We start from the raw sequence: 26130 nt of genomic DNA, 5'->3' as shown, positions 1-26130 counted from the left end.
TGGGCAGATAGTGTTAGACTGCCATCTACTGTGACCAAAATAAGCAATTTTTACATCCTAAAATATCTAATTTCCACAAGCCAGTTTGTTGCTTGGATGGTTATTCATTATCACAATCAAAATCTTGGGGTATTGCAGAAATACCAGTCTTCCTTCAAAAAGCCAGACCACAGTAATTCTTGTTCTTGATAAGAGTCAATGACGGAATGATACACTACAAGACATTACTACTGCAATTATTAGTTGGCTTTGCATCAAACCATGTTACCAAGTTCCATTGGTACTCATAAACCTTCCATTGTTTACTCTTTACTGTATATCCTGAACAAATCCCTCTCTGAATGGTATGAATTAGTCTGTTAACATAACTAAGGGAACAGCTAACATTCCCTAGATTGTCCTCCTTTGCACAAAATTCGCTCCATCCTCTCCATTATCCACAGATTGGGTAGTCTCAGTAATTCCATTTCTCAAGCAACTCTTCCTGGTTCAGAGAAGTGAATTAAAGGCCATGTGCCTCTCTTCCCCTTTCACTTTGCCCTGCCATCAGCCAGGGTGCAACAACAACAGAAGTTCTACACCACTTTCTTACTAGTGCAAAAGGTAACTACAGAGTTGTGCATGACTAATTATGCTTTATCTAATACAATGTAACTCATATATGTTATGAACGGTACTGTATACCATATAGACTGTTTCTCTCAGTTTAAAAGTGATCTCGCGTTTAAAGAAGTGTCAGGGTATGAGAGAACCCATGTTGGTGTGTTTTGCAGGTATTTATGGTAAATATATTGTAGAGTGCCGTGGTGTTATTTTATGAAAGCGGTCACTCCTCAATCACCACTAAGTAAGCAAGCTAGATGGTGGGTGGCATACAGTGTGGTAAATTATACAGTCTGTCAAAAGCAGTGTTGAGTAGTTGAGTAGAGTAGTGAACTACAAGTAATTAAACTACATTTTGCAGTAGCTTCAAATCTAGGTAGTGTTTTCATCAGTAATGAATAACTTTTTTTGCCATGTAGCGCTGTACTGTTGCTAACTACTGAAACTACACAATATGTTTTTGCAAAAATTAAATACATGTGAAGTAGGCAATAATGTCCTTTCTTTTTTGGCATCAGACCTGCTTAATTGTCACTTGAAACATTGTTATTGTGTTTAATAGGCTAAATTACACATTCACATATGTTTTTGCATTTTGATTTGTATAATAGTTACGATTTCGATATGAAAATTCTCCACAAAGTAGTTTGGATGTAGTGAACCACTTTTTCAAAGTAACTTCAGTTAAGCAAACAATATTTTTCTTATGGGTAGCTTTAGCATAGCTTAAAGGAAAATTCCACCCTAAAACGATCGGTTGATATTTGTTTAATTTGTCCATTGTTGACATAGTCCCAAACTATTTTGCTTGGCAGCAATTAAGTTTTCAAGTTAGATAACTTAAAGAAAACATAAATCCTCCCCATATGATACATTCTGCAAAACGCAGCATCATATGATGCAAAATGCATCATACGGGGATAATTTCGGTATTTTGAAAGTTACAGCTTGAAAACATTTTCCTTTAACTTCTTCCAGCATAAAGTACTTGGTAGCTTGGTAAACTATATTTTCCAAGTAGCTTTTCCAAAAGTGCTCTCTTTTTCTCTGGGTAGTTGAGGAACTGTCTATATGTGGTTTGAGAATTTCTTCAACATTCTCAATTTGAAAAGCCACCTAAAACTAATTCCAGTGGGGAGGGCCTTCAACAAACAGCCAACACTCTACACCGAGTTCCTTCAAACGCACTAGTCACATGTCTGTGATTTAGCAAGCCAAATCTGTCTACTTTCTTTTCCTTGCCTCTGTTAATTTCAGGCAAAGCATAATTCAATATAGGCCCAGCTCACGCTAACTCCTCACGGGTCATGTGTCTTTATCTGCAGCTCTGACAGAAACACTCAGCTCTTTCAGAGCCCTAAAGTGAATCAAGTCTGGATTGTACCATTTGGGTCGTGGCTGATTACATGATCTGATTGTCTGTCATTCAGAATCAGTTGCCAGTCAACAGAAAGAGGTTATCATTTCCAAAGTGATGATCACTGGGGTACTAAGCATGAGCATCTGTTGGTCTGTTAAAATGATGATGATCAGATAATGATACCAGTTCAGTTTCCTTTTTTGCCCTTCTGACTGGCAAGCCCAAGATTGTGCAACTCCTCTTTAAAAGGATATGAAACATGGGACTTTGTTTCCCCAAGTGTTGATGGTGTCAGGGAAGCTGCGTGCAACAAAACAAGAAGTATTTGTCCATACAGAGGCAGAACTGAGCGTTTTCCCGTGTGTGCGGCTGCTCGGCCATGGAAACCCATTTCATGAAGCTCCCGACAACAGCTCCCACTGGAATCATGTAGTAACCAAAAAAGTGTAAAACAAATCAAAATATATTTTAGATTTTAGATTCTTCAAAGTAGCCACCCTTTGCCTTGATGACAGTTTTGCACACTCTTGGCATTCTCTCAACCAGCTTCACCTGGAATGCTTTTCCAACAGTCTTGAAGGAGTTCCCACATGTGCTGAGCACTTTTGGCTGCTTTTCCTTCACTCTGCGGTCCAACTCATCCCTAACCATCTCAATTGGGTTGAGGTCGGGTGATTGTGGAGGCCAGGTCATCTGATGCAGCACTCCATCACTCTCCTTCTTGGTAGAATAACCCTACACATCCTGGAGATTGTTGGGTCATTGTCCTGTTGAAAAACAAATAAGCGCAAACCAGATGGGATGCGTATCGCTGCGGTAGACATGCTAGGCCTTGAATTCTAAATAAATCACTGACATTGTCACCAGCAAAGCATCCCCGCACCATCACACCTCCTCCTCTTCCATGCTTCACAGTGGAACTACACATGCAGAGATCATCCGTTCACCAACTCTGCATCTCACAAAGACGGCGGTTAGAACCAAAAATCTCAAATTTGGACTCATCAGACCAAAGGATTGATTTCAACCAGTCTAATGTCCATTGCTCGTGTTTGTTGGCCCAAGCAAGTCTCTTTCTTCTTATTGGTGTCCTTTAGTATGGGTTTCTTTGCAGCAATTCGACCATGAAGGTTGATGTTGAGATGTGTCGGTTACTTGAACACTGTGAAGCATTTGTTTGAACTTTGAGGCTGGTAACTCTAATGAACTTATCCTCTGCAGCAGAGGTAACTCTGGGTCTTCTTTCTGAGAGCCAGTTTCATCATAGCGCTTGAGGGTTTTTGTGACTGCACTTGAAGAAACTTTCAAATTCTTGATGTTCCGGATTGACTGGATAGCTAAATTATCCATGATATGACCATATTAAAACTATTCCATGTCAGCTCAAACCAAAGCCCCCCCCCCCCCCCCCCGCACATCCCTCCCTTGAAAGGGGAAGCCCAAATGTCTGAAGAATGTTGCCATTTCTATTATGACAAACAATTCACCTGCATTGTAGAATATATATATTATTGTTGGTTTGTCCCCCATACAGGTGACTGCAGTCAAGATGTCTCCATGCTGTTGGCTGGCTCTGTTGGCTCTCGTCCCCTTAGCTCTGGCCACCAACCCTGGAGTCAAGGTCAAACTCACAGAGAAGGGCATTGAATATGGTAGGTGTAAGGCAAGGGCAATAGAGCTAAATGTGTGTGTTTGTGTGTTGTGATCATTCTGTCCCAATCCCCTGCTATCCTGTCTTGTTCACAGGCAAACAGATTGGGATGGCATCTCTGCAGCAGAAACTCAAGACCATGAAGGTCCCAGACCTCTCTGGGACAGAGCGAGTTTCTCCCATTGGCAAGGTCAAGTACAGTTTGACAGGGTAAGGGAGTAAATCCAATATATTGCATTGATCTGCATATCTCATGTAAATTGTTGTTGATATAGTCAACTGTGCTTACAAATGTTACAGTGTTCACAATACTCAATTTTATCCTCCAGAATAACGATAGTGAATCTGGGACTGCCGAACTCTGCTCTGGCACTGGTGCCAGATACTGGAATCAGCCTAAGCATTACTAATGCCTTCATCAGCCTGCATGGGAACTGGAAGATCCGATACCTCAGTTTCATGTAAGTGCATTCTCGGGACCAGCTGGATTGTTCCAAGCAAGCTGGAACTAAAGACTGCACACCAGTGGAGGCTGCTGAGGGGAGGACGGCTCATAATAATGGCTGGAACAGAGTCCGTGGTTTCTGTATGGTCGATACCACTCCGTTGACTCCATTCCAGCCATTATTATGAGCCGTACTCCCCTCAGCAGCCTCCACTGCTACACACCCAGTACATCCCCAGGACAAGGTTTGAACAACACTGCACAATTTTCTCTTGGGTCTGTCTATAAAACAAAGGACTCGATCCACAATCCTTATTTTCTCGGTAACAATCTAGAAAAGACAGTGGCTCCTTCGACCTGGAGGTGAATGGACTCACCGTCACTGACAGTATTACAATCAAGAGTGATGAGACTGGCAGGCCAACGGTCAGCAGTGTCAACTGTGTGGCTAACGTGGGCAGTGCCAGCATCAAGTTCCATGGTGGAGCAAGGTAACTAGACTATAAAGCTGCACAAAAAACTACAGTCCACTAAAAACTTTGTGAGAATGCATGTTACTGACTAAGGAAGCCTAATCAAACCGCAGTGTCATAAAATTATTGCAATGTGGATTTATTGTGCTTTGGTTCTTGTTTCCCAGCTGGCTGTACAACCTTTTCAGTGCCTACATTGACAAGGCCCTGCGCAGTTCTCTGCAGAAACAGGTGAGAGACAGTGTAATGCCAGACCGCAAACTCAACCAATAACTCTCTTCCTCTCTGACTGATCTCACTTCCTCTTTGACTCAACTCACTTCAACAATCACAACTGGTTATTCTTCTTCTGTTCTCTTGTCAATAATAATCGCTGTTTCATTGTTACAGATCTGTCCCCTAGTGGCTGATACTATTACTGACATGAACCCACACCTCAAAACTCTCAATGGTATTTTTTTTATTTTTTTATTTCACCTTTATTTAACCAGGTAGGCTAGTTGAGAACAAGTTCTCATTTGCAACTGCGACCTGGCCAAGATAAAGCAAAGCAGTTCGAAACACAACTTGTACATAAGAATGTATGATAATGAATCGATTAGTTCATTATTGTGTAATTCATAGGCTACTAAATTGATTAAAATATATATATATTATTCTGCCATTTTGAAGTTCTAGCCAAAGTGGACAAGTATGCTGAAGTTGAATATTCCATGGTGACATCACCCACCATTTCAAATGCCTCCATTGATTTCAGCTTGAAGGTGAGAACTCCAGATTTCCAACTACAAATGTATCCGTTGAAAGGTGTAAACAAGCAAGAGGCATAAAGGTCAAACCTCTCTATCTCTCTCTCTCTCTGCAGGGTGAGTTCTACAACATTGGGAAGCACCAGGAGCCTCCGTTCTCCCCCACGCCCTTCTCCCTGCCTCCTCAGGTCAACAACATGCTCTACATCGGAATCTCAGCATTCACCACCAACTCTGCAGGCTTTGTGTACAACAATGCTGGAGCACTTAGCCTCTATATCACCGATGATATGGTGAGGATCCCTTCACAACTGCAAACGTGTTTGTTCCAGACTCGTCCACAGAGTGATACAGAGTCCTCCTCTCTATTTTCTCCTGACAGATCCCTCCAAGCTCTCCCATTCGGCTGAATACCAGAACGTTTGGGGCCTTCATTCCAGAGGTGATAAACACAACCCACCATTGTCTTCATTTTACCTCACAATATTCAGAATAGTACAGAATGACATTACTGTCCCTCTAGAAACGGAAACAGGCCTTTGTTCAAACATCTAAGTAAGGATACCATGAGTGTTCTTCTCAGGTCAGAAGAGTGAAGATGTTCTTCTGTGCTCAGATATCCAAGCGTTTCCCTGGCATGATGATGAAGCTGCTGGTGAAGACGGTGAAAGAGCCCACCATCTTCTTTGAGCCCAACAACGTGACTGTCCAGGCCAGTGGCAGCGTGACAGCCTACGCCATCCAGCCCAATACCACCCTCTCTCCCCTCTTCGTCCTCAACATGGTCAGTCAGTCACTATGTCAGTCACTCAATCAGGAGGTAGAATGCAGTAGGTCAGACTGTCAGAGTGATACATAACTCTACAAGCTCTCTGTTCTCACTACAGGAGGGTAGTGTCAGTGCTCGACTGTACGTGACCGGGGTGAAATTGGCCGGGGCTGTCACTCTGAACAAGTGAGTATGATTGTCTACACGGTTGCAAAAGGGGAAGAAATAATTTTTCTGGAACTGACAAAAGAAACTGAATGCAGTCTGCTTTTCACAGAATTGAGATGACTCTGGAAACGAGTTATGTGGGACAGTTTCAGGTAAGAATGACATATTCAGAGCTTGTAACATGAATATTAATAGCTTTTTAAACACTTAAACACACTGAATCTAAACACTGAAACAGGTTCGATCTCTTGACAACATCTTCCTGATGGTTCTGAAAGTGGCTGTGATACCAAAGGTCAATGGTGAGTGCTTTCCTTCCTTGATTATTTATATTTATCCTCTCTTTTGATATTTTAGGTGGAAATTGTGCACCAATATTGAATTTTAAAAGCCTGTTATATTAAATAAAGTGCCCATTAATATCAACCACATGGAGAATACAATAAATCTGTCACTTCTAGGAAGATTTTAACCCATTTAATTCCCCAATTTCTCCAAGTTTAATTAACCATCATTGTAAAACCCTAGATATTTTGTTGCTTTGTGTTAGGTGAGAATTATCGGTTAATTGAATGATTAGAATATTCCGCCCTGAAACATATAATTGTATGGAAGTGATTAGAATGTATAACATCCTAATGAATAAATGTGTAGTCCTAGTCAGGATTAGGGTAAAGACAATATGTCTTTATGGTATTATAAACACAGACTGTCTGAGCTTGGTGCCGACCTGACTAGAGATTTGGGAAAAGAACAGGGACAAGGTCACTAATCTCTGGCGGCTGGGTAGCAGGACGTGTGTGTGTGTGCGTCTGTTTGTATGCATGTGTGTGTGGGTATGGTTGTGTGAATGTGTGGGCGTGAGAAGTCAGTATAAAATGAATTGTTTTGTATTCCAGACTTTAGAACGTTCCGTGAATAAACCTTTTTGACTATTTAGCTGGGCCTCCTGTTTCATTCGACCAGGATCTTACAAATTCTGGTTTGCAGACTGAGAAATATATTTAAATTGGGTTATGAACCTGGAGAACAAAATTCTCTTATCACTTTGACTAAGTCATTTCTGAATATTATTTATTTAATGTGATTAGTGATTAATTTACATCTGTCCCTCATTTTAAGGTCAACTGAACTCTTGTTTCAATATGATGAAAATAATCATTTTTAAAAATGTTAAAAGAAACATTGAACATCTAATAGTCAAATCAGAGTGTAAAAGCAGGTGAGCTGGTTCTACTCTTTTCAGCCATTTTCTGGTGTTTTGTGGTGGACAACTGAGTGGGTCGAGCATAACACGTCAACCCTGTTACGCATAGACAGGCGAGAAATGTTAACAATTTCATTTTTTTTGTGAAACTTGCATTCAATTACTCTCCCTGTCGCACACAACAAGCTTCTAATCCTCCTGTCACTAGGGGATTTATGAATGATTTAAAATGAAGTCATCAATCCTGTTACTTCATTTAAAAAAAATTGGAAAACATTTTTTTTGTTGAAATCAAAAGTGTATTGGTGGAAGGACACATTGTTTCTGCAATGATTAACCACTGTGTTTTTATCCTATAGCTCGCCTAGAGAAGGGTTTTCCCCTTCCGTCTATTGGAAAGATGAACCTTGTCAACACTCAGCTGCAGGTCCTGAAGGTACATTATATCTAAGAGCTCAGTGCTACCAACATCTATCATTTACAATATCTCCTATACTATAAACAGTGTGTGTCCTATATTTGACAAGCTACTGTTGCTTTTCTCTCTTCAGGACTACATGCTGATTGGGACAGACGTTCAGTTCACATGATAAGTGCCATGTAAATCTCACTGCAAATCAACAATCAAATCAAACCAACGAGACATGCAATTAACGTTTAAAAATCTAAATCTATTAAACATAACACCACATTCTTAAATATCTTTCAATCGTTTCAGTATTCCACTTTCGTCCAATTTATAATTAATATATTTGTATAATCAAACAAATCACAATAAAAGGTTTTTTATTTTATTTCATTTGACAAGTCTTCTTCAGTCAGTTGTCTCTGGATTGTATCTTTGACGATGTTACATCTGCGTCGTGGTGCCACAGAAGACGTCCACTCCACACTCACTTTCAGGGTACAGAGTACTAGACACCGTGTCTAGCGACTGAAGCCAGTTGTCCGTCATGGCGGTGGTCAGGTAAACGTGTGGCTGAGTCACTCAGAGAGGTGTGGCTGAGGGCGTGTCCTCTCAGGCTCTGGGAATTGGCTGATTCTATCTGTATGGGAGACAGGCCAGTCAGTCACAGGGCAGGAATAGCGCAGTTCTAAGCATGGTGCCCGATTACCTTTAAAATGGCTTATTTCTTGAAAATAACTACTTAAGTCCTTATAAGGACCTAAGCATTTAAATAAACATCCATCAAAGCAAAGCTTTTCATACATACAGAATAATTGAAAGAGAGAAGTCTTGTTGTGACTAAGTGTGATAGAAAATGTCGTATGAAACAGCTACGGCAGAATGAAAGTGTACCTTGACCAGGACATAGTCTCCCGGGTTGATGGGGGAAGTGTGTGTGTCAGTGCCTGTGTCAGTGGACTGACCAGCCACTTCCTGCCGAGGGAAAATCACCTTCACGTTCCCATCGTTCCTCCCACACAGATCCTGAGCTGATCTCTTACTCTCCTGGGGGGACGTGAAAACAAGGTCAATTGATATTGGAACGATGTGGGACAATTAAGTACCATTGCCTATATGTGAATTAAAGTGGGTTTTACATGAGTCGCCCGGGCGAATTTTGAATCCTCGTTGGCTCGACCTGCTTTAATACTACGTTTGCATGCCACGGGTAAATATGAATCGGTCCGGTCTAAATTGCTAGTCTCACCATGCAGGGTAAGTCTGAGGTGTGGGGAGCAGGGCCTCATGGCTCAATTCATTTCTATTTAAAGATGTACATTATGCTAATAGTAACCATATAATAAGTAGGGATAGCAGTTTCTCCCCATCAGGTCAGGTGGAAAGGCCAAGCATTGGGCCCAAGATATGAGGAGAGCGTTTTATTTCAAGAGCAGAAAAAAATGGTACTCACTCCCTCCACTAGGACGAGCTGTGTACAGCCGATGAGGGCGGAGTTGACCTTGGTGGCCTCCTCCCTGAACATGCCGATGAGCTCCTTGAGCCGCCGCTGCTTCACCTCCGCTGGCACGTCGTCCTGAAGACGATGGAACGCATGGGTTTTCTGGGAGAGAGGACACAGCAGTGTACACAGGATATACGGCATTAACACAATAAATGACATTTAATTTACTCTTGAAAATATTGTCTAATTTAGAGGGGCCTGGACTTCGTAACACAAACTCTATAGACCTCCGGGGGGAAAACTATGGTTGCGAACCCATGCTCTACACCAATGGTATTGACAGAACATGTGGAATCATTTCCAGTACGTTAATTGAGTTGAACGGACCTTCCGCATACTGTAGGCAAAGAGGAAGCCCACGTTGTAGCGCACCTCCCTGATCAGAGACAGGGTCTGCAGGTGGTCCTCTTCTGTCTCCCCACAGAACCCAGAGATGAAGTCACTGCTCAGGCTCACCCCTGAGACAGACACACAGGACTGAACCGTCACTGACCCAATGGCAATAAGACAGTCGGTGCTTTGAAAAGCATATTACTCAAGATGCCGTTGGCATGCAGCCAATGTGCATAGCCGAACCAGTCTGGAACGGTTACCTGAATTCACAGCAACTATTCATCAGAAAGAAACGTATAAACAAGTTGAGGTGGTCTACCTGGGATTATTCTCTTGATGTTATCCACAAGCTCCAGGTAAGCCTCCCTACTATAGCTGAAATTTCCAAAATGGACACAATTAAGACGACGAACATATTTGAATCTGTTTCCATGGATGTCGTTACATTTCTATTTGAGAGCAGAGTAAAAGCTGAAACAGAAGAGCTGTATTACCCCCTCCGCATGGCCTGTAGGACTGTGCTGCTGCCACTCTGAGCCGGGAGGTGGATCTGCTTACAGATGTTCGCCCTCTCTTTTATCAGCTGCAACACCTACACACAAACAGCAGGATCACAATGTCAACGTCAACTTTTCAATGCTGAGAACAATCTACTTTATAAACTGGGTGGTTCGAGCCATGAATGCTGATTGGCTGACAGACCATATACCACGGGTATGACAAAACATGTATTTTTTTTGCTCCAATTACATTGTTAACCAGTTCATAATAGCAATAAGGCACCTCTGGGGTTTGTGGTATACGGCCAATATACCACGGCTAAGGGCTGTATGCAGGCACTCCCCGTTGCGTAAGATCCGCCCTTAGCTGTGGTATATTGGCCATATACCACACCCCCTCGTGCTTTATTGCTTAAGTATATCCCTCAATGGTCAAATGTTTACCTTACATTTTTGCTTGAGATTAGTGTGTGTGTAGCAGGGAACATAATAAGAACAAAGTGCATTCTTTACAATCTTACAGACTATTAGAATAACAATATAATCCCAATACTATTAACATCAGTTTGCCTTTGGACTCCATTTGTACCTCATCAGGGAAGTCCTTGGGATGAGGGGAGGTGAACCTGATTCTCATGCCCGGGTCTATGAGGGACACTCTGTCCAGCAGGTCAGCAAAGCGCAGGCCCCCGGGCCGGGCTCGGTACACCGTCCTAAAGCCCCGGCTCAGCTGGCCTGGCTCTGAACTACAGAACTGTTCCTCTGATGTGTCCCTGTAGCTGTTCACATTCTGACCCAACAGGGTCACCTCCTTCACGCCCTGGTACAGAACAAAAACACAGCAATGTTACAGTCCATTAAGTCCAATGCATACAGTCCATTAAGACACAAACAAGAGAAGTAACTGCACACCTGAGAGACATTTAAAACACTGACCTGCTCCGACAGGATATGGACTTCCTCAAGGATAGAGGACACTGGTCGACTCCTCTCTCGACCTCGAGTGAACGGGACAATGCAGTAGCTGCACATGTTATCACACCCTCGCATGATGGACCTACAAAGCAGAGAGGGACATGAGGATGCAGGATCAAGGCCAATGTCCTGTATTCAATTCTATATGTAATTCTTGGGTCCTGTGTAACTCTTCTGATCGTAAATGGTCAAATGCACCAGAGTACATTCAACCTGACGAATAAACACTTGCCTAGCTGTACAAGATGTGACAGACAGTCAGAGAGACACTCACACAAAAGCGCTGTAACCCTGGGGGGAGTGGTGAACTGGCATGACATCAGCATATGTCTCCTCTAGAGACAGCAGCACGTTGCTAGCCTGCTGACCACCATGGGCCACAGACAGGAGGCGAGGAAGGTCCCGGTATGCATCTGGACCAGCCAGAACATCCAACAGCTTCTCCCTCTCCAGCAGCTCAGACTTCAGCCTCTCGGCCATGCAACCTGGGGCCACAAACATACAGGGGATCAGAGCCAGCATGAATGCTGTGTTGATCCTAGAGTGTCGGTTCAGACAGAGACATCAAATGTATCATAGTCACAAGTCAGACTGTAACTCATTCACCTAAGACTCCAATTTTCATGGGTACGCGGGTCTTTAAGCGTCTTTTCTTCATGGCTGTGAGTTGCCGTAGTCTGTTCCAGATTGTTTGTTCTGCTTTTTCTCTGTGCGAAGCAGAGCAGGGAAAACCTTGCTTGAGTATGTTGAAAGTTCAGTGAACAAAACTTAAGTAAAAATGCCTCCCTCTGTCCCAAAAAGACTTCGAACTTTACCTTATGGAGCATGTAACAAGGAGGACAACATCAGCCTGAAAGAGATAAAATGTATATTTAAACCACAGGTTTCTGTCAATAGAAATATTTGGTAATGCACATTTTAATCCTCCTAAAAAGTGAAAGTCATGTGTACCTCAGCGACATCACTTGTGCGTTGATATCCCTTCTTCTGCAATATTGACCAGGCAATTTCTGTGTCGTTGACGTTCATCTGACAGCCATAGGTTTCAAAACACACTGTAAAAAAAAAAATCAACATGCATTATTTAAACGGTCATTAACGGAAGACGATTTTTTTGTTATCCGTGATGTGAAAGTGCTGTGCACAAACCTGTCCTAGAGTTCCCAATTTCTGAGTCCTCAGGAAGATATGCATGCTTGTCAGTGTCTATCAAATCATCAGTGATAACAGGTTGCTGTTTGTTGATAGAAGCTCCCTTGACAAAGTCATGAAATCTTGGACCTGTGGCTATTTGAGTCTTGAATTTATCTGCCCTGCTCTCCTCGTTAGAATGAACGCTGACTGGCTTTGAACAACACAATCTGTGTTGCAAGCTCCATCTAGGTAACCATTGTTCAAAAGTAAGAAAAATAGGTCTTAAACGGTTGGTGTTTCTCATATTTGTCAAATACGTCTATAACGTCAATTACCGCAACATTTTTGCAATGGGTGAAAATGTGAAAACAATGTTCAAAATAGCTAAAGTTAGCCAGCTAACGTTAGTGGCTTGACATCTGAAAAAGAGCCCTCCGAATTTGTACTCAGCAGGTGCTGCAGCATTCGTGTGTCATCATTGTCGGTTGAATACTAAATTTGCCCTATTGAAGTCGTTTTAATCCTCAAATTGTCATTCGGTACACAAATAAATTTGCTAGCGTGATCTTCACGTCTCATGTGTAAACAACTGCCGTCTATCAATCGCGTCCTCAAGGACGTACAATATTGCGGTCCGTCTTGAACCAACTATTTTACAAAAGGTTCCACTGTGACAGTGCCATCGTTGTGCACCTTGAAGTATTCTGTACAGAACTTCAGAAAAACGGTTCCATAAATATACATTATATTCCAGATGTATTTAAACAAATAAAACATATAGATAGATGACCAATGAAAGAGAAGGGAGAGAAATCTAAAACATACCTCAACCAGTACGGTGAAAGGAAGAGAGAGAGATAAAGAGAGCGATAGAGGGGGAGTGGGACAGAGAGGAGAGAGCGAATTTAACATCAGAGGTGATGTCACTGGTGTCTTTGATGGGTTGGTTTAAAAGGTTTATTCAGAGAGTGATGTCCACAAAAAGCTGTTCCAGCATTTCTTCTGAGATGATGACCTGAACTGACATCAAGGACTGCAGGAGAAGGACCCAATAGAAATAACGCACACTTAATCCAGGTAACTTTAAGGTAACTAACTTGATGTTTCAGATTTGATGGTGTTTGTGTGTCAAGAAGACAATTTGATGATATGATTACATACATTGATATTGTAACCTTTTTAACTATATGTCAATCACTTTTTTTTATTTTTTTTTTATATAACATTTCTATTGTTAACATCAATCATACGTGGATGTTTAGTTATCAAATGCAAATCACTACACGTTTGTGCTTTAATTATTTATTGGTTGGAACATCAAACAAAAAATATATTACCTGAGTAAAGTTACCCATTTAGTGGATAAAGACATTTCACATTATAGCAAATATTTACTTAAATGTAGTTACATATTGCTACACTGAAAAATCTAAGTAACCATCAGAACAATATAGCAAGGCTTCAAGTCTACCTCTCCTAGAGAACTCAATGTCTACTGCAGTGATATCAGATCAGGGGCCAAGTGTGGAAAACTGGCTTCAGTGTTTTTTCTAATGTAATTTTAACACTGCCATGTCTTCTTGCTGGCCATTGTTTTCCAGAACTAGTCATGATGATGGATAGAGCTGTACTGCTCGTTTTCTGCTGTCTGGTGATGTCTGTATCAGTTGCCCCACTCTACCCATCTATTAGGTAAGAATCCAATCAATCTGCATGATAACAATTTTGTTTAAACATTTAAAGTCATTTTAATAGCATTAAAATGTGTCAAATATAAACCAACATGCTAATTTGACAAACATTGTATCTAACATGGGTTGTATGACGAATTGTCCAATATAATTATTATTTAGAAAATGTTTCTGATAATACATTTTAAGTTTGCTATCTAAAAAAAGCATGCTGATACTACTTGAGTTTAAATAATTAAATATTAATATGATTGCAACTGTTAAAGCTCACTAACCATAATGAACTTGAATTCGAAAGAGTTATTTATGATTCTAGTAGATTACTACTAGAGCATCCAAAATAGTTTTGCCACTTGTCATATGATTAAATTACATTTTGAATCAATTAGCTTTTCATGAACCCCTAGTAGCTATATCAGTAGTGGTGTGCATTGCCTTTTGAGTGACATTTACAACACTCCAATGTGTAAGTGTTCTAATACCAATCTCTGGGGAACAGCAACTGAACCTCCTCAGTAAAATATGTTACTAACCCTCTTGTTAAACAGGCAAATGACGCAGAGCTTGTTGAGTGGAATGATCCACACCTGAACTGCAGTTATCCCCCCTACTCTGCCCCCAGTCTCCTTGACCAGGGGCCAGGTATACACAAATACTCTCTGCTAGCTCCCTTTCCAAGAATTCAATTTTCACCCTGTGCTGCTGAAAAAAATGATGTAATGCTTCATCCCACTGATGGACGATGTAACAATGGAATGAACATGAGGTGTGGTTAGTAACAGACAAAGACTGGACTGCCAAGAGAGAGCAGAAAGAAACAGAGAATAATTGCAGCCAGCAGTCTGTCTCTGAACACCATGCTCTAAATCTATCAGGGGTCAGTGTGTCTGTCATAGTGTGTGCCCTGTCTTTTTATTATGCTAACAAGGGTCAAGATGTCTGGATTAGTCACTAAAATGTGTAACATTTGCACAGCACATTAATCACAGCATTCAGGGGCAAAGTATGAGACCATTGTTATGTATATGCAGAAAAAAAACATCTACTGAAAATGGTCACCTGACCTAACTACAATTGAGATAATGGCATTTGAAATATGGTTGTTGTTTACGATCATTTTGAATGTTATCTTTATAACTCCCTATAAAGATAAGAGCTGGCCAGACATTTTTGTTGTTGCGATTTCACTTGGTTTTGCGAAAGTTACCGCACCAGTGATACACTTCCTCATGCTTGTCCTGCAGTTGCCGAGATAAAACATGAAAAAAGCCTCCATAAACACCCAAATATGTCCTTTTAGAAACGGCAACGCTCTCGGTATAATGATGCAGGTCTTTCGATGTTATACTCTTGAAATTGTTATTCCGAACTTAATCTAAGTGAAATCTCACAAAAGGTGTCTGACTGCCCACTGGGCACAGACGTCAGTTCAACGTCTAGTTTTGATTTACATTTGGATGAGCTGTCAACTAATGTGAATTCAACGTGAAATCAACAAAAATTTCACCGTGTCACTGGATTTAGGTTAAAAGACCTAAAAAAAAAGACCTAATGCCCTTACCTTGATAACTTTTTGCAAATTCAATCAGTTGATTCAACTTCATCACATTAGATTTTTAGGGTTGAAATGTGGAAACAACTTTGATTCAAACAGTTTTGCACACTGGGTGGACACGTCATACCATATTTATGTGACGTGTTTTTCCCCCAGGTTTGGTCAGAGGGACACGTCCATCCTGTTGACCTCCTCTATAGAGCATCCCATGCAACTGCTGGAAGAAAACAGCACCCCCTTGACGCAAAAAGCCGAACTGCGGTCAGTGCCACCCCAAAATCTGAAATAGCTTTTGTTGTTATACAACAAAAAGGAATCAAGGCAATGACTGAACTTTCAAATTCTATACATCTATCCATGAAATGGTCATGTGCTCCCTCCCATCTTTCATCTCAGATCAGGAAGACATGCTGATGCTATCTTTACCAACAGCTACAGAAAGGTTCTAGGTCAAATCTCAGCCAGGAAGTTCCTACAGAGCATCATGGGAAAACGGCTACAGTGAGTAGCGGCTGTTTATGCAATCTGTCAGTAAGGATATACTATAGTTAAGCAATAAGGCCAGAGGTGTGGTATAAAGCCAATATACCGCTGCTAATGGCTGTTCTTAGCACGACACAACGCAGAGTGCCTGAACAGTCCTTAGCTGCAGTATATTGGCCATACATCACAAACCCCAAGGTGCCTTATTGCGATTATAAACTGGTTACCAACGTAATAACAGTAAAAATAAATGTTTTGTCATACCTGTGGTATGTCTGATATACAACAGCTGTCAGCCAATCAGCACTCAAACCACCCAGTTTATAATTAAGTATAGAAGCACTAAAAATGTTTATACTGTACTTATTCTACGCTTTCTTTTTTCAAACCCAGAGTAGAAGGCCGGAGCTATAATGTGAAATGTCAGTCAGACATTTACGAGGGCACCTACAAACAGGACCTGACATCTGTTCAGAGAAAACAGAGTTACAGGGGACAGCAAAACAATTTCAAGAAGCCAAGGTACAGTTCCCACCCAGTACATGGTTTGGAAATCATGATCTCACTGCAGACTGTAAGCCTTCAGGGCATACACATATGTTGCCAAATTGTAATATGTGAAGTGTGTCTCGTGGAAATGCATAGTTGTGATTGAACTGACATTCCTACTTAAAATGTTCTCTTCCAGACTTCTATGTAGTGAATGTAAGCGAGGACAAAGTGAAGACAAGAAGTGTTTATCTCCAACCCTAATGACCTGAAAATGTCAAAATAATAAATTAAAAGCTATTTTCCTATCAAAGCTTTGAGTCAAGAAAATCAATGTCACTCAGTTCATACACTCTGGAAAACAATTGTACTAAAGGATATGTAACCACAGTTTTCACAATAAAGCAAAGAGATTTGATATGAGTCTAGTGCGTTAATTTGACTTCCTTCTTCCAACTGAAACAAATACATTTTATAGGCACTATTATTTCAAGGACTTGAGTATGATAGAATTAGTGTGTATTGCACCAATAAGAAACAGCAGTACACTGAAATTAATCCCCATTTCTTTAATTACAAAAACATCAGATTTTCTAGGACTGCCCATTTTATTCTGGGGGGGGGGGGGGGGGGGGTATTTATTGTAATGAGTGAATAGCTCACACCCTCCACATGTAATTCAGTGAGGAGACAAGCAAATAATTACAGACTTACGATGAACATGTCAGTGAAGCCACCTCAATCAACTTCTATCAAAAGGCCTTGTAAAATGGATGGCTACCTTCTTGATGCAACTTTTTACAAAGCAGTGGTAAGATGGGCACTGAGAAACATGAATGTAAAAAAAAAAAATAAAAAAAAATCCATCCACATTTCATTATGAAACCACAAAATTATATCCCCAAGCCCATTATAAAAACAAATATTTTAAAAAGGGCATTTGCAAAACAGTCAAACAAAAATGAAGTGCAAGGATGATTAGTGTTACAGACCTCAGTAGGAGCATCTGTGTCAGTAAGCATCTGTCCGATAAAATCAAAGGTCTCGGTAGAGTTAACATTTACTTTCAAATGAAGTCAAACTGCATTTCAAATGTTCTATTGGATTCATGGAATAACATGCCTTTGACAGTCTGATGGTTGATGTGTCCTTAAATGACTCCTTGAAAACCAAGAACTAAGCATCTTAAGTCTCCAATCTTCGGTCATCATTTACTTGCAATTCTGCCAGAGAAGAAAATAGATACATTAGTATGTTTGTTGTACATGTTAATTATCAGACAAAGACCTTTAAAAAAATAAAATCTACAGTGAGCTCCAAAAGTATTGGGACAGAGACATGTTTTGGCTCTGTACACCAGCACTTTGGATTTGAAATTATACAATGACTATGGAGGTTAAAGTACAGACTGTCAGCTTTCATTTGATGGTATTGTCATCCATAAAAATCAGGTCAACCATTTAGAAATTACAGTATGATATTTGTGCGCGCATCTTTCTCACTCATCATTATCCTTTATCATGGTAGCATCCACATGAATGTAGAAGTGTTTAGAAACATTTTTACAATAAAAGTGACAATACATTATTTACAATAAATTTCTATTGGGCACTAAATTAAACTGAAATGAGATCTTAAAATGTAAAGCCTGCATGAGAAGTCCTGGATACATTAAAATCACATCCGATGTAAGAAACTTCATGCATTTCTTTCCAGCATAAAGATGAAGTGTACAGGATTTCTCCGCAACAGAATATGAACTGCAGAACAATGAGGATGATAGGATAATGCAGAGCTTAGCCAATGAGGAAGACCCACACACATTGCATCTTTAGAATAACCATGTACAATTGCAGGCAATATTAAGATTAATAACTGGTGACATGGACAGGATGGAAAAGGTGAGCAAAGATGATTTTATGGTGGGATGAGCAAGACGCTGGTGAGTGAGCACTGCGCCACACAGCCATGCATTATACAGGGCAATGGGGATGCACTGGGATGCAGTCCATAGAGATGCCCTTACTTCAGCCTGGAAGACTGGCCCTTTGTTATTAGAAAACAGGCCTTTACCGCAGGCTCCTATACTTTGCCAACCTACTACTTTGCTCTGCGGCAATCCTGAAAGAGAGATGTAGCAAGGAGTAGACAGGAGAGTTAGGGAGACAGGAGGGCACTATAGGAGACGGTGGCTAAAGAAAGAAAGTCAGGCTAGTCAAGTTTCATCAATTGTGAAATTAAATCAGCTGACTCTACATCAACCAAAAGGAGCATGAGACTAGAATATGGTTAAAAGGACTGGGTCAGAAAGGACAGAAGTAAGGTGCAGTAATTCCACAGTAACACTAGGCAATTAGAGCTTGACGCCTTCAGCCAGTGACACTTATTACCGCTGTGTCTCTATGGCCTTTGGAGAGCTCTACATGTGCAAGGCTTGAGGGGAAAATCACCCACACAGTTCAATCTGGCCAGGCCCTCTCATGCTCGCAGCAGACATACGCTCTACAGCGGCGGCTCCACTTCTGCTAGCCTGGCAGGGCGAGGGGCCCCTGGGGGACACACACTGAGGGGGCAGCGCGTCACAGTAGACCCTTACACACGATCTCAAGGGCCCTGAGTGAACGTCCGGCAGCCACAATCTCAGAGAAGCACCAAGAGGTCCCAAAGCCCCAGAGTCCTTCTCATATGAAGAGGTCAAACTTTCTCCCTGTGGTCAAGAGCTCTCTAGGCAGAAAATCTGACAGTCAGTCTGTGTTGCGAAAGCTAACAGAAGCCATACCTCTTGACTGCTTTCTGGGCCAACATGCGGTTTCCAGCCAGGAAGGTGAGACTGCCGATGATGGCCAGGTACTTGAGGGTCTGGAACATGTTGAGGTGAGTCCAGTAGACGTACATCAGTCCCAGCATGCCTGAAACATCACAATAAACAGAGTAAAGGTGATAAACTAGGAAAAAGAGATATCGGTGGAGTGACAATGCCAGTAGTTTCCATTGTAATCCATGACTCAGAACTCCGTACTCACATGCGTGGCCCACATGGAAGAGGACAGCGCTGGGGGAGAAGCTGAAGTTTGAGATGTTGGCCCCGAGTTTGAACCACTGAACAGAGAGGGGGGCGAGAACATTGTTCATGGACCACGGCAGTACAACAAAAGGTCTGGAAATGGATTCATTTACAATGCACTGATGCAAGCCTTTTGCAGTATGGACAATGTCATCAAGCAACGGTGTCAGAAATTACATACAGCATCACTATTGTCATTTCAAATCAAAACAAGTGTTGTTAACCAAACTCCAAGGCTCATTCAGGAAGTATCAAGGTTTTATTCTAAAGGGCCTTGCTAAACAGAAAAGACAGATATGAAAATGTTCTAAAAAGAAACCTTTGGACCTTCAAACAATTCAAAAACTTGAAGAAGTAAAGAGTGTCACCAGAATAAGCAGCAGCAGGAAGGGTGAGAGGACCAGGGCTGTGAAGGCGTTGGACACCACTGTGGGTGGCTTCTTCTCTGGCTCCCGGAACAAGTGCTACACACGACAAGAACATCAGGTCAAGTCCACCTATTTTTTTCAACGGCCACGCACAACATGGACATTGGCGTAATCGTTAAGCCAAAACCGTAGCAAACGGAAATCAAGTTTTTAAATTGGACAAATTCAGGTAGTTCCCGCCCCGTTTTGTTCCTGGTGAATACACCCCAGCTATTCATCTATTTATTTGTCAGGGACCACGCACAACATGGATATTGCATCAGAGTTAGCTTGGCTATATAGCTTATTTCAAGCTATGACTAGCAACCAGAAGACTAGAGAAACAAACTAATGTGTTAGATTTACATGCAAGACTTGTTGTTTACCTGGATATCTGGCTTAGGCATGTAAAGGGTCTTAGATTGGATGGCTGCTGGGGCCTCCTCATCAAGGAACTTCAAGACAACGTCAGCCACGTTCCACAGAATGGGGTTCTCCAAGGTGGCATCTCCCACAATGAGGTGGAGGGCATATGTTCCAGACATGGAGTCAAACTCAGACTTCCTCTCGGCTGTGTCCAGCTCAAACTTGTAAAGGTTCTTACTGTCAGGCTCGGCCACAAACACAACCTCCTGGCCAGTTTTATGATTGTGCAACCTCACAAAGGTCTGGAGAGAAAGACAATAACAATACTCAAGAGATATAATAGCACAATGCAACGTTGACAGAATGAGAGTATGAACATAAAAATGTAGACCCACAGGAACAGCCAAATACCTGATGGGGCGTGAGCTCTACTCCAGTGTTGACATCCACTAACTGGAAAGTCATGGCAAAGTTCTGGTGGCTGTCTGCAGTAAAAGAGCCCTTGGCCTTGAAGGGATAGTCCACCCTGGAAATAAAAAAATATATACATTTTGTGTGGCTAATGCGTAGGGCCATGAGTTTTTCCTGACCATATAACCTGCAGGAAATAACTCTGGGTCTAGGTTATGGGTGTGACAAGGGCAGTATTAAAAAGGGCTTCATATACGAGATTGGGCTCTCTAACCTGGATGTCTTGGTGCCGATGCTCTGGTCCTTATCCACTACAGACAGGTCCATGTTAGTGATGGCCACCTCAGTGGACACCTTCACTTTTAGCTGAAGGCATGTGGGGAGAAGGAGAGAGAGATGCAGGAAAATGAGAAATTCAAGGGAATTCATATGATGAAATTCACATGCAAATTTCAGGGTGATTAGTGTCACATTTATGGTGAATTAGTGTCAGAGAGAGTAAAAGAAAATGCTAGAGGTTAATTGCTTTGACACGTGGTTAAGTAACATAAAGGTTTGCAAGCTAATGAAAGCGGCAACTAAGTAAGAATCCTCCATTTTGAGCACAATGAACTGCTAACCTTTTGGCAAAAGCGTAAAGAAACTGACTTAACTTACAAGAACTGTAACTTCTCACAATTACAAATCCAAAACTATATACAGTGCATTTGGAAAGTATTCAGACCACTTGACTTTATCCAATTTGTTCCGTTACAGCCTTATTCTAAAATGGATTAAATTGTTTTATTCCCCCTCGCCAATCTACACACAATAATCATAATGACAAAGCAAACAGGTTTAGAAATGTTGGCAATTTTTTTACAAATAAAAACACTGAAATATTACATTTACATAAGTACTCAGACCCTTTACTCAATATTTTGTTGAAGCACAGGCTCAGACTGGGCCACTCAATGACATTGAGACTTGTCCCGAAGCCACTCCAGCGTTGTCTTGGCTGTGTGCTTAGGGTCGTTGTCCTGTTGGAAGGGGAACCTTCTCCCCAGTCTGAGGTCCTGATCGCTCTGGAACAGGTTTTCATCAAGGATTTATGTACTTTGCTCTGTTCATCATTCCCTCAATCCTGACTAGTCTCCCAGTCCCTGATGCTGAAAACCATCCCAAAAGCATTATGCTGCCACCACCATGCTTCACCGTAGGGATGGTGCCAGGTTTCCTCCAGACATGACGCTTGGCATTCAGGCCAAAGAGTTCAATCGTGGTTTCATCATACCAGAGAATCTTGTTTCTCATGGTCTGAGAGTCCTTTAGGTGCCTTTTACTGAGGAGTGGCTTCAGTGTAGCCACTCATCCATAAAGGCCTTATTGGTGGAATCCTGCAGAGATGGTTGTCTTTCTGGAAGGTTCTCCCATCTCCACAGAGGAACTCTGAAGCTGTCTGACTGACCATCAGATTCTTGGTCACCTCCGCCAGCTCTAGGAAGGGTCTTGGTGGTTCCAAACTTCTTCCATTTAAGAATGGAGGCCACTGTGTTCTGGGGACCTTCAATGCTGCAGAAATGTTTTCGTACCCTTCCCCAGATCTGTGCCTCGACACAATCCTGTCTCGGAGCTCTACTGACAATTCCATCGACCTCCTGGCTTGGTTTTGGCTCTGATATGCACTGTCAACTGTCAGACCTTATATAGACAGGTGTGTGCCATTCCAAATCAAGTCCAATCAATTGCATTTACCACAGGTGGATTCCAATCAAGTGGTAGAAACATCTCAAAGATGATCAATGGAAACAGGATGCACCCGAGCTCCATTTCAAGTCTTACGGTAAAGTGTCTGAATACTTACGTAAATAAGGTATCCGTTTTTTTCTTTTGTAATAAATTAGCCAACATTTCTAAAAAGCTGTTTCCGCTTTGTCATTATGGGGTAGTGTGTGTAGATTGATGGGATTTATTTTAAAATCGATTTTAGAATAAGGGTGTAATGTAACAAAATGTCAAAAAAGTCAAGGGGTCTGAATACTTTCCAAATGCACTGTACCTTTTATACTTGGTGATGAGTGAACCATGCCCCCATTTTGGAAAAATGTAAACTGGCATAAACTAACAAATAATATAGAAGATTGTTTATCTTGCATGTAAGCGGGTACAAAATGATTCCCAATATATTTTATCTTGAAAAGATGGCCAGCTCACCTCAACCTGACTGGCAACCAATCGGGTGTCCCCGGTGATAGCCACAGTGAACTGGTAATATCCACTGGCTGGCTGGCTAGTCATGAAGTTCAGTTCAAAAATGCCACTGTAAAACAGGTAGAAAGAATTATTATACACTACAACGCAGACATACACAAATCATCCATATTAAAAATCAACACAACTAGCAACATTAGTGCCCAGACAAATTCTAATCCTTCTGTCTATCAAACTTACTCCCTGAGGGAGAAAGGTGCCTGGGTGAGTATGACGTTCTTAGAGACCACAGCTTGAGCAGATTCCACTACCACACTGGCTGAGGCAAGAGGATTGGAGAGGACGTCAGTCACCAGAAGCTGTGGTAAAGACAAGGAGGCAGAAAGATGTCAGTGAAAAGAAAAGCATAATGTGAGAGAGAAGACCATTGCTCAGTGGATGACTAGAGCAAGGTTTCCCAAATTCGGTCCTGCTCCCACCCCGTGTGCACATTTTATTTTGCCCAAGCACTGCACATTCAAAGCTTGATGATGAGTTGGTTATTTGAAATAAGCTGTCTAGTGCAAAAACTAAAAAACATGCAGCCGGGGCCTATGCGAAAACCTTCAAAAGTGTCTCAAATTGATGACGACCAAATAATGGACATGAAAAAATGAAGTGTAGTCAGTCACTGATTTAGAAACACCGGTCATAGTGGAGTATACCTGCAGGATTGGCTGGTTGTGGGAGACGGTGGCAGGCCCCTGGGCGCTGACGATGACTGGCACCTGGAAGCGGTTGTTGGAGAGGGCGGCAGCAGCACAGGCTACGCTGAATGCCTCAGACAGGGATTGCCAGGACTTCTTACTGAACACAGAGTTCACGAGCTGGATCACCTGGTCCTGTGAGGAAAACGGTTCACATTAGTTCCACATGCATAGTTATTTTAAAATAGGTAGGTTGGTGTTGTTATTCTAGATTTCTATTATCAAGTATTATACAGAGGTCTAATACATGACACATGTTCAGGAACAATCCATGGCCCTACTCATGCAGCCTGCTTTCCTTCAACTCCCCTGCATCAATCTACCACCCACATAAATTGTGAGAGCAGTTTACCTCTTTCAGAGGAGGCTCTGTGTCCACATGGTCTGAGAGTGTGTAGGCTGCTGTCACAAACAGGGCAGTTGCCTCAAGTCCCTCCTCGAACTGGAGGTACACTCCACCCAAGTCATCCAATCGTGCTGCAAGATCCTTAAGAGGGAGAGAAAGGTTAAAATACAACACCTCTGCTTAAGAAACCAGTTTGCATGTGAGTAATTAGTACCTTTGTAAAGTAATTTACCCAACTAAACCTGCAGCACAGCACCACCTGGTGGACTTGTGAAACTCACCTCAATCTCCTCCAGGATTCCTCCAAAGTCAGCCTGCTGGGAGAGACGGGTGGCAGTCTGGAGTGCCGTGGTGATCCTGTACAGAAAGACAAGAAAAGAACAGTCACAATACAATGACAAAACACGTCATGGCTTTAGATCCATGTCATTAGGAATATCTTCTGTTCAAAAGCAGTTTGTTTGAAACGATTCAAAGTAACAATTAAGTTCAGAAGCTTATTTCTACCAGTTAAACATGGCAGATCTCACAAAATATCAAATAAATGATCCAGCAGCAAGTCTGATCCACCTGCCAGGCTAGCAGGTATTACTCACGCCAAGACGTTGTCCTCTTTAGCAATACGGGCGACCAGGGCACCGACGACTTCCTGTGAAGCCAGAGGAAGCCCTAGGGAACTGAGGGCGCTAACAGCTCTGAAGATCTGCGTGACTGTGGAGTCCTCGCTGACTGCTGCCAGAAGGATGTCACGGGTCTCATTGGACACCGGGATCTAAAAGAGGATGAATAAAGAAGTCAACAGAATCAAGCTATTAGTGAAGAATTCACTGGCAGAGCATCCAAAAGCACAAACACAAATGTTGTTCGCCAGTTCATCTTGCTGGAGGAGCAAATGACATGTTTTGGTAATATAGAATCAAGCACCCTATACAAGTACCTACCTCACAGTCTGAGATGGCCTGACTGGCCTCAGCAGCAAAGAAGAGGGAGTCGACACTCATGGGGTCCAGTTGGGCCTTCAAGAAATGACAGGCATCCTGCAAAAGGAAAAAGAAGGATTTGGTGAAGTAAAAAACTGTACTAGTGTCTCCCGTGGATTTTTTCTGTAGTGGAAAACATTGTGGACGTGAATAGCAAAGGTGCAAACTTAACATTAGTGCAAACATGTCATAGGCTACATGTTTTGGGTACTCCAGTCAAGCCCCTTTACTTCAATACTTAGTAGCCCGTTTTCTTACATTTTCATCAACAACTGAGGCTCCAAGCTTGCTTAGACCAACAATCGAGTAGTATGCTGATGCCAGGTCTGTGAAGGGTTGGCTCAGGAGAGCTTGAAGTCTAGCAACGTCTGACAGGGAAAGGTGATGGGATGGGGTCAGAGCCTGGGCTCCGAGAGCCACGGTGAGGAGGACCAAGCTGAACAAACCTGTGGGCACATACATGATGGTTACAGGAAATATTGCAACCGTTTTAAACGTGTGAAGTAGTTCGTAGACTCAATCATGCAGCCATTACACAGACACCCATGCAGAACATGCCATTCCTTAACTAGAGGAACCAGCTAGTTATCTAACTTACCTAACTAATTTAACTAGCTAACGTGAGCGAGAGATTTCAAACTCACTAGACAACGCTAGTTCGTATTCAATCCAATGGTCTTCATGATGACCTACCTGTAAAATACACGTCTAGCAAGATCTTGCTTGCTAGCTACGACAACCGTGTTAGCTAGCTTACTAACGTTCGCTTCCATTGGCATGGTCCTGCCACTCCAAATCCATTACATACCTGCACGCGCCATTTATAGACTAAGAAAACTCCGGTAATATAAAATCACCGCTAGATTATGACTAAATTATAATAACAACCATTAATATGAAGTGTACTTATATGGTATTTAGGGCAAACAAAACCTAAAATACTTACGAGGTTGGGCCATTTCTTGTCTAATGCAGCGTCACCAAAGAGCCGGAATTGCTTCCGGGATCCAAGCCTTGGACACTACCATTTCAAAGACAAGGGGTGGTAATTGCATTTTCAGTCTTGGTATGTATTATTATTATTAGACACACACATTTCACATAACGTATTGTGTCCAACTATAC

The 26130-nt window shown here is 41.9% G+C and overlaps 4 protein-coding genes across 7 annotated transcripts; 2 read left to right on the top strand and 2 right to left on the bottom strand.

Annotated features, from left to right (window-relative positions):
* The first annotated feature begins 534 nt into the window (after positions 1-534).
* On the top strand, positions 535-8219 carry LOC111969834 (bactericidal permeability-increasing protein). Its single transcript, XM_023996136.1, has 16 exons — positions 535-603; positions 3498-3615; positions 3710-3824; positions 3944-4075; positions 4395-4550; positions 4700-4763; positions 4923-4983; positions 5205-5296; positions 5398-5574; positions 5664-5723; positions 5898-6065; positions 6169-6236; positions 6328-6370; positions 6457-6520; positions 7785-7861; positions 7977-8219. Exons 2-16 carry the CDS (start codon positions 3513-3515, stop codon positions 8013-8015), a joined length of 1419 nt encoding a protein of 472 aa, XP_023851904.1. The 5' UTR covers positions 535-603; positions 3498-3512; the 3' UTR covers positions 8016-8219.
* cdk5rap1 (CDK5 regulatory subunit associated protein 1) lies at positions 8195-12933 on the bottom strand. The gene is made up of 13 exons (XM_023996135.2): positions 12293-12933; positions 12095-12198; positions 11959-11993; positions 11750-11850; positions 11418-11628; positions 11105-11225; positions 10758-10988; positions 10163-10260; positions 9988-10043; positions 9663-9793; positions 9285-9434; positions 8726-8878; positions 8195-8471 (listed from the first exon to the last, which is right to left on the bottom strand). The coding sequence occupies exons 1-13, from the start codon at positions 12579-12581 to the stop codon at positions 8340-8342; spliced, it is 1812 nt and encodes a 603-aa protein (XP_023851903.1). The 5' UTR covers positions 12582-12933; the 3' UTR covers positions 8195-8339.
* A 321-nt stretch (positions 12934-13254) lies between these two features.
* On the top strand, positions 13255-16865 carry ghrh (growth hormone releasing hormone). 2 transcript variants are annotated; one of them, XM_023996133.2, is made up of 6 exons: positions 13255-13365; positions 13879-13969; positions 15680-15784; positions 15920-16024; positions 16400-16528; positions 16695-16865. In XM_023996133.2, the coding sequence occupies exons 2-6, from the start codon at positions 13887-13889 to the stop codon at positions 16765-16767; spliced, it is 495 nt and encodes a 164-aa protein (XP_023851901.1). In that variant the 5' UTR covers positions 13255-13365; positions 13879-13886; the 3' UTR covers positions 16768-16865. The 2 variants fall into 2 exon arrangements, with proteins under 2 accessions (XP_023851901.1, XP_023851902.1); XM_023996134.2 differs by having other exon boundaries at positions 13274-13354.
* Positions 16866-17049: 184 nt separating this feature from the next.
* On the bottom strand, positions 17050-26039 carry rpn2 (ribophorin II). 3 transcript variants are annotated; one of them, XM_023996130.2, is made up of 17 exons: positions 25952-26039; positions 25264-25451; positions 24967-25062; positions 24622-24797; positions 24307-24382; positions 24032-24166; positions 23638-23814; positions 23174-23292; positions 22937-23042; positions 21018-21109; positions 20744-20858; positions 20353-20634; positions 19928-20023; positions 19519-19594; positions 19275-19404; positions 18522-18616; positions 17050-17718 (listed from the first exon to the last, which is right to left on the bottom strand). In XM_023996130.2, exons 1-16 carry the CDS (start codon positions 25962-25964, stop codon positions 18565-18567), a joined length of 1929 nt encoding a protein of 642 aa, XP_023851898.1. In that variant the 5' UTR covers positions 25965-26039; the 3' UTR covers positions 17050-17718; positions 18522-18564. The 3 variants fall into 3 exon arrangements, with proteins under 3 accessions (XP_023851898.1, XP_070301642.1, XP_023851900.1); XM_070445541.1 differs by lacking the exon at positions 25952-26039 and adding an exon at positions 25699-25801; XM_023996132.2 differs by lacking the exon at positions 18522-18616.
* Positions 26040-26130: the final 91 nt, after the last annotated feature.

This window comes from Salvelinus sp. IW2-2015, linkage group LG11 (genome assembly GCF_002910315.2).
Source record: "Salvelinus sp. IW2-2015 linkage group LG11, ASM291031v2, whole genome shotgun sequence".
NCBI lineage: Eukaryota > Metazoa > Chordata > Actinopteri > Salmoniformes > Salmonidae > Salvelinus > Salvelinus sp. IW2-2015.
Note: the sequence above shows the minus strand (reverse complement) of the source record. Positions and strands in the feature narration are given on the sequence as shown.